The 8775-nt window shown below is 30.3% G+C and overlaps 1 protein-coding gene across 1 annotated transcript; it reads right to left on the reverse strand.

Annotated features, from left to right (window-relative positions):
* Positions 1-235: 235 nt before the first annotated feature.
* Positions 236-5578, reverse strand: LOC103857961 (WAT1-related protein At2g40900). The gene is made up of 7 exons (XM_009135217.3): positions 4309-5578; positions 4154-4216; positions 3941-4057; positions 3539-3767; positions 2965-3123; positions 1760-1911; positions 236-1667 (listed from the first exon to the last, which is right to left on the reverse strand). Exons 1-7 carry the CDS (start codon positions 4494-4496, stop codon positions 1394-1396), a joined length of 1182 nt encoding a protein of 393 aa, XP_009133465.1. The 5' UTR covers positions 4497-5578; the 3' UTR covers positions 236-1393.
* Positions 5579-8775: the final 3197 nt, after the last annotated feature.

Here is an 8775-nt window from a genome sequence, read left to right on the forward strand (position 1 = left end):
GTTCTATGTGAAAAATGTATAGAAAAACTAAGAAAATTGTGTTCATTCATATGAGATGAATCTCTCATATTGACATTTATTTAGTTTCTTAATAGTAAACCTTGTTTGATTTGTATATAACCATTTGACATGACTATAAATGACTGTTTCCAGATAATTTGTTTGTGCTCGGCTTGTACAAGGGGAAGTTTGGAAATAGAGTTTCAAAACCTATCAACATTCTGTAGTTGGTTTCAATTTCTTAAATAACTATATCTTGTACTACATTATCGTAACTTCTTAATGTGGTTTAAAAAATGTATTCATTTGCATTTTTTAAATTTGAACAAGATCAATAGTTTCTTCATTCACTATCACCAATTCATTATAATCTGAAAATATAGTTTTGATTAGAAAATATCTAGCAATAATAAATTATACATACATGGGACAATTCACATAAAATAACAAAAAAAAAAAACAGAATATAGCAGATAGAAAAAATATTTAAGTGGCTAGCCATATATATATGAAATTAAAGTCCAAACAAAAAGTTAAACATTTTATTCTTCATGAAATGTACAAAACAAATAAGTATACAACAAACATTATTTTATCCTATGTATAACATGTTTAGTGTACATTTTCTAATTTATTATAGATATACATAACTAAATTTAGATTCAAATTCCAAAACTCTAGATCGGTAAAAATTAATCCATTTAAACAAAATCTTTATAAATAAATTCAAAATATTGTATTTTCTTAATGTTAAAGAGCTAATATATTACAAAAATTATATATAAAAGTGAATACGATTGTGTTCTATGTGGATGCTTTTTTACTTTAATATCACTTATCAACTTTCATATAATTTATGCTTTTCAAACAAAGTTGTGAATTTGAATCATTTTTATTTTTAAAGACTAAAAGAAATAATTATATATATAATTAAATAAAAGGAAAATAGTAAATTAGAAATTAATATATTTATATACTATACTGGATATAATAGCCAATTTTCTGTTCATCACATTATTTTTGGTTGATTTTATGCTTATTGATAATTCTTCTAAATAAATTATAGTTACTACATTTATTAGTTTCTATGTGAAAGCTTGTAAACCAACATCTATGAAAAAATGGAAAACGAGGAAATACAATCTTTATATGTATTTTCATTAAATCTACAATATAATGGGTATGTAGCAGTTGGATATGAATACCAAATGCAGTGATTTACATATATGCTTATAGCTAGTTAAAGATCAAAATGGATGGTACATTAATCCTTGGTTACTCTAGAGAGTCAAAACTATAAATAGAAATTTTGAAGCAGGGGATGAAATTTAAACTAAGTATCAAAAAGAAGTTATACTTTTCCCCAATTTTGCCTCAAACAAAAACCATCTAGTTAGAATCGTGAATCATTATTCACATTTTCACTACAAAAAACCATAACTGCCAACGATGATTCCTTCTCCGTTGCCTGAAATTTCCCGGTTTCAACATCCTCATCAGGTTCTTTGATTTTTGGCATTATTGAGAGACCAGAATTTCTACTACAACACTTAACGGCTTCTAAAACAGTGTTATCTTCACGGTATAGTTCCTCACTGATATCATCTACGTGCTTTCCCCATAACACAGCATAGACCCCTACCGTCAAAACAACAACTCCAAGAACCCTGGAATATAAATTCAAGATTAAATTAATTAACACGATAGAACAAGACTAAACCAGGTATATATCATAATAAACCGGTTGTTGTTAACATACCCTCCAAGGTAGATTCCTTGCTCGAGAACGAAGAAGCTCATTATGGAGACAATTACAAAGACTAGAGGGTTAAAAGCAGTGACAAAGACAGGCCCTTTTCGTTGCATCATAAGTCCTTGAACATAGTAAGCGATGCTGGACGACATTATTCCCTATAATTGAACCAATCACAATATATAAGTATCAATTTATCCATCTACTCAACATTTTACCAAAAAATAAAAAAATTATCCATCATTTGTGTATTGATCGTTGACTTATATATATATAAAAACACTACAAGAAAACAGCGGTATTCTGACGGACGTTCCGACGGAAAATGAATTCCTCGGAATATACCGAGGAATTTCCGAGGCAATTCCGAGGAAACACAAAATTTGGCTTCCTCGGAATTTCCTCGGAATATACCGACGGAATTCCGAGGAAAATTCAGTTCGTCGGAATATTCCGACGGAATACCGAGGAAAATTCAGTTCGTCGGAATATTTCGACGGAATACCGAGGAAAATAGTATTCCTAGGAAAAAACCGATGAATTCCGAGGAAATATTATAGACGTTAGAGAGCCGTTGGGGAGATTTTAAAAATTCCGAGGAAATTCCGAGGGCAGAAAGGTTTTCCTCGGAATTTCCTCGGAATAGATCTTGTCGATTTAGGGATTTGATTATACATTCCTTTTCCTCGGAATGTTATACATTTGTATTTATAAAAAGATGATTTCATATTTATAAAAATATTTATATTTATTATAACTAATTTTGTATTTATAAAACATTTTTTTTATTTATAAAAACTATTTTATTTTTTTTTGTATTTTAAATATATTTTCTATTTCAATTTTAATTTTATATTTTCGAATTTCAATTTTAAATTTATATTTTTTTTTTTAATTTTGGAAATATTCCGAGGAAGTGTATCCCTCGGGATATTCCGACGACATCTTCCTCGGAATATTCCGAGGAAATTCCGACGAATATGTGGTCCTCGGAATTTCCTCGGAAATTCGTTTCCTCGGAATTCCGTCGGAAATTTCCGAGGAATTTCCGAGGAAAAATGAAATTCCGAGGAGTTATTTCCGAGGACTTTTTTCGTCGGTATGTCGTCGGAATAGCGTTATTCCGACGACATACCGACGATATTTTCCCTCAGTATGTCGCTGTTTTCTTGTAGTGAAAGTTGGTTGAACTTTAAAGGAAGAGCACGGACCGCGTAGGCAGAAGCGAGAAGGTTCATGTCAAGACCTATGCTCAAAGCAGAAGGATTGTGTTCCATTACGAAGGTAAGGGCTAAAGATTGTAACGTTCCCATGAAACACACCATGGTTGATAACGAGAGATGGGCTGAGTATTTCTTCAAAGTCGATGCCTAACAAAAATATAATAAAAAAGCACATAACCACTAATTAGTTAGATCCAAATAAATTAATCTATCCTATGCAAAATGTAGCAGTGACAAAAAAAAATCCTATACATAATGTATAGAGTAAAAACCGTGATAAGTTTTAGTCCAATCCTTTTTCGTCTGATTTTACTGCAGCTTAATATTTTAGATTAGTCAATGTAATAAATCAATACCTAAATGCTGTAACATATAATTCAGATCTCAGAATAATATAAAATATATATTTTAATATATGTAATCAACCTAAACACTTTAGCTTATTCATAGGCCAAACTAAGGGTTTATTGATATATATCAATTCAAACAATCTAAGAGTAAACCAAAATCTCAGGAAACTGTAACACCAACTACTTTCTTAGTTTGGATCAATAAATGATACCTGAAGAATGAAGAACGAAGCCCATGAGAGGGAGGCGACAAGGAGGAAGGCGGTGGCTTTAAGATAATTACCGGCCAACGGCGAAGAAGTGGTGGTACTGAGGTGAGATCGGAAGAAATTGATGAAAGGACCTTTGTATAATATCACCAATATGGATCCAACCAATGTTACTAAAGTCCCCACCACTTTCACTTGACATCTTGCTTTTCTCATCTCCACTTTCTCCATCCTTTTTATATTCAAATATTCACATTAAACACGTTAATATTTAACAATTTATGATATTATAACATACATATTGTACTATACATCTATGTATGAATTGGTGCATATCCACGTATGAAAATATAAATAAAATATTGCTTTAATGTATCTATGTATGCATCATGCATGTGTATGTACCTGAAAAGAGTGGCGAGGATAAAGGTAATTGCCGGCACGATGTTGCTGACGGCCGATGAAAACGTCGGAAATGTGAGTTTCAGACCGATGTAATATAGATTTTGATCAATTACAGGTCTGTTTGAATAAAATCATATTTGTTAGCCTTATAATTGTAACAGTTTTGTATACATTCAACAAAACAAGTTTTGGTTATGGTTTAAGAAGACTAACCCAAGAAGAGCAAGAACAAATATGTGCATGAATATTGGAAACGTTATCTTTGACCTCACTTTCCTACAAAATCCACCATCACATAAATATCATAAAACTCGCAAAACAAAAATTAACTGTGTTATCTTAAAAACAATATGAACTTTTTAATGTACCTTTCGGAGAGAAATGCAAAAGGTGCAATCGCGGCAGTGGCAAAAGCGTTGCGATATGAAACAAGAACGTAATGGCTCATACCGCGGTCAAGGACGGCTTTAGTGACCAGGTTCATACCGGCGTATCCGAACTGAAGGCAAACCATTGCAAAGTAAGGTTTAGCTGATTCTGACATCCTTAATCCCATCTTAATTTGCTTTTTAAGATTTTAAGACAAGAAAAATTAAACAAAATTTGGGGATATTTATGATCTTTGAGGATGACAAAGATGTCAAAGATTTGTGTTTGTATATAAGAGAAATGAGTTAGGAATAGGGAGAAGATAAACACTTAGAGAATATGTGTTTTTTTTAAGAACCAAGTGGTGAGGTTCATTGTATATATATAGATATTCGAATTTTTCAGTGTTCTCTGCTTTCTCCCTTTCGTTTCTCTTTTCTATATTTGTTATTAATTTTAGATTTATTATAATGACTTCATATACATGAATTCCTTATCTTTAAAGTAAGTGGATAGATCATTCTACATATAAATATTCGGTTTAGTTGACTTCAAGAACCCAATCATATTAGGTACATAAAACTTGTGGCTACTTAAAGTCTAGATTATTAGTGTGATTGATGTGGAACAGGTGAGTGTTTAGTTTTGTAAGATCGATACTTTTTTCGTGTTTAGTTTGAAGTGCAAATAGAACGACATAAACGATATTTTCATTTTTTTTCTTGCTCCATTTTATGTTTCCTTCGTTAAAGTAACTTTATAGTTTAAGTTTTTGTTGGCTAACTTAATTAAAAAAATATTCTAGCGTAAAATTATAATATCATAAAAATCATATGCAGATATTTTACTGGAAAACGATTATTTTGTTATTATTAAACTACCTTTCGCCCCCAAACTCCACCTCAAGTGGTTGTCATGATTCCACATCTCCATTTCCTCCGTTTGAAGTCGCTTTTATACATACAACTAGTTACGACCATTAGAAGAGGAGTAAAATCTTTTACGTGTATGTTATTTATACTTTCTAGCAATTCGTACAATGACAAGTGTGAAATAATAATAGCGATCAAATCACATAGTGACAATGTACGTGGTCTGTCTCAACTTTAGTATATGTCATGACCAGCAGTAGTACTGAACTTTACGGATTTGAATGTTTGGAAACTGAAGTTTCGCAGGTAACAATAATATATCCATAAGCAATTTGGACTATGTTTTTGGTAAACTTGATGTAAAATCAATTAAAACAGACTATATTTGGTGGTTTCCGTTTATCTACTAATAATAGCAATCCCAATCAATTCCAAAAGTTGTGTGTTTTTATAAAAATTTCAATTTTTGTTAAAGGTTGTGTCTTTTCATTATATATTAAGATGTGTCTTTTCATTATTTGTTTCAAGAGTTGTGTATTAATTAGTGCAAAGAGTCATGTTTTCCATTGTAAAAGATTTTTTTTTAATTCATACGGTTGCGTCTTTTTGTTATAACTTTACTTATACCTGCTTATTGTATCTTCTCATTTATAACCGTGTGCGGTTACTACAAATGTTTCTTTTCGTTATAAAGTTGTATCTTGTCGTTATAAAGTTGTGTCTTTTCCCTTTATGTCTTTTGAACTCTATATAGTTGTGTTGTTCACAATTTTTTGCACCATCAAATTATCATAATTTCAGTCTCACTAATATGCATATCTTCACTCTCAACAGGTTATCTTCAAGCGACTATTAAATAATTTTCTTTTTATTTTCGGCCGACGTTGACCCCAACGCTGGTTGTTTTCTCTTTTTATTTACTCTGATTTTAATATATTTAGATCTCTGATTACTACCATTAAAATCATGTGGAAGAGACTTATAATTGAAAAGACGATTCAGAATGGTGGAGTCATCTTTACCCACATTTTCATATTTCTTCATGTGTTGTTTCCAGAAATTAAGAACTACGACTACACGGTTTTTAGATTTTCAGATTTCGTCATGGCGTTGAGTAATCTCCAATAATTCACGTGGTTACTTTTAGTACTTGTCTTTGCTGAACACATGCATGGTTTATCATTATGGTTATTCGCGGGTTTTGTCCGGTAAATGCAGTGGGTGGTGACTTTAAGTTCTACAAAACTGTTCCCCGGTGTTTTCCCATTTTCCAATCTTGACAAATGGATTTGGAATGGAGTTTCCATTGTTTTTATTATTTTTGGAGAATTCACTGGTTATATGGTTCAAAAGATCGTATCAAAGTTTGCTTATGAGGCAGAGGAAATGAAAAAAAGGTTCGAGATCGGAGGTGGCATGTTCCTTCATGCATTTGGAGGACCAACTATAAGATATACTTTTATGATTTCAGTTATGAAATCTACCCAAGACCAAACTAGATTTATCTTAATTCAACCCTAATAGTTCTATGAGAAGGAGAAAGAAACACTAACCTTGATCATGCTTGATTAGACATAATATAAATGCAATTTTCATCAATTGATCTTCTCCTTTCTTTGGCCTTCAATCCTTTATGATTCCCTTTGATGAACCAAGGAATCTAAACACTTCTATTCACGTTTATTACGGTGGCTTATACGTTTCGTAATGGTTTTATTACCGACAAAAACGTAACTCTTATTGCATATAAGAAAAGTCCCTTTTCTCTCTATATTAACCACCAACACATGCGAGCATATACATAGATATGTGTTGTTGTGCCTTTTCGATAATCACACCTTTTCCTTTATACTCTTTCAAGCACAAACAATACTTTCTATGTGATTAACATATTCTCAACACAATCATACACACACACACACACATATATATATATATATATATATATAGAACCATTATAGAAGAAGTCATTAATATCGTTTTTAATATTAGAATCTATAACTTTAATGTGAACTTGAACTTTATAAGAATATACAATATAGGTCATATACGAATATAAAATATTCTTACACCAACTTCCAGTTCTCTATAATCTGAGCCTTGTGAGAATGAAGATGCATGCTTTGACAAACCTTGCTTACTTATGTTAGGAGAAGTCGCAAGTGACACAAGATTTTCAGGTTTACATCAAAGCAGTTCAGGATTTTGAAGTCAGGATGATGTTAAAAGTGTTTACGCCTTTTTTGGAATCACGTCGAGTACGACATGATAGATTGTGTTTTGAGTCAAAATTAATTTCACCGCAAGGGTTACTTTATCACCAAATACATTGGTACAGACTAATTGGCAGGGGAGAATCCAGAATATATTATTAGTGGTTGCACATTTTAGTAGATAGATAAATTAGAAGGACATCGTAAGTGTATAGTACTAAGTGGGGCATAAAATATTTTCAATGGGTGCAGAACTCTGTTTTGGTTAATATTATGGCAAAATTTAAACAAAATTCTTACAAAATATATATATTTTTTAAAAGAGAGGATACCCTTGCACCCATAATTCTTCACCACTGCTAATTGGTATCAATATACTTTCACGGAACCAAAATTAGAAGCAATGGGATCAGTTATGCGATTTTGAGTTTAAAAACGTATGAAAAAGAAGGTATGGCAGCAAAATGTATATTATCCTCAATAAAAGAATAAAAGGGTATGATAACAGCTTATATAAAAAATCATTTATATGGTTTTGTTAATAACCTTGGTAATCTTGATTAGTATAAACGAAGGTTTTAGATGTCAAAAAAATTCATCATAATTTTTCAAAGCCCCAAACTATTACAAAAGATAAGTTTTTAAAAAAATTATGTTAGCAAATTATAGCAAACTCATTGTTCATTTTCAAATATCACACTAAAATAAACTATATTATCTTATTTAATGATTAGATATTTTATAAATTTTCTCTAATATACTAATTTTATTTTAAATTTAATGATTTGTTTTTGTTAAATTGTTTTCATTCAACCGTAATTTCTTAGGAATTAGATATATGATTTATTAGTTTAATTACAGAAAACATATAATAGCAAATGCATGTGAATTCTAAAACTGAAAAAAAAAACATTGTTATTAGAGACTTTTTGACGATTTAATATTACACACAAAATGTTTTGAAGAGTTGTATCACTTTTAAAAACGACTTTTCTTTTGCTATATATATATATATATATATATACATTTATTCATACTCTTTAGTAATATTAAACCAAAATATATTAGTTGCGCAAAAAAAAAACCAAAATATATTTAAGACATTGCATCGTTTTATCATATTTTATACTTATTTAATTTTTAATAATTTAAAACTATTTTGAAAATATATTTTTATTTTAACTATATTAATTATAAAAATATTTTTTAACTTTATTTTTATTTTATTTTATATTATTATTAATATAGATTTTTCCGTAACTTTTGATGTTAACCATTATAACTGTTAGCTAACCATTGTAATGTTTAGCTATCAAACAGTGTAACTTTTGTCATTTGTATAAGAAGTTGTGGGCACTGACAAATCATCAACACACTAAAA

Source organism: Brassica rapa, chromosome A03, assembly GCF_000309985.2.
Source record: "Brassica rapa cultivar Chiifu-401-42 chromosome A03, CAAS_Brap_v3.01, whole genome shotgun sequence".
NCBI classification, from domain to species: Eukaryota; Viridiplantae; Streptophyta; class Magnoliopsida; order Brassicales; family Brassicaceae; genus Brassica; species Brassica rapa.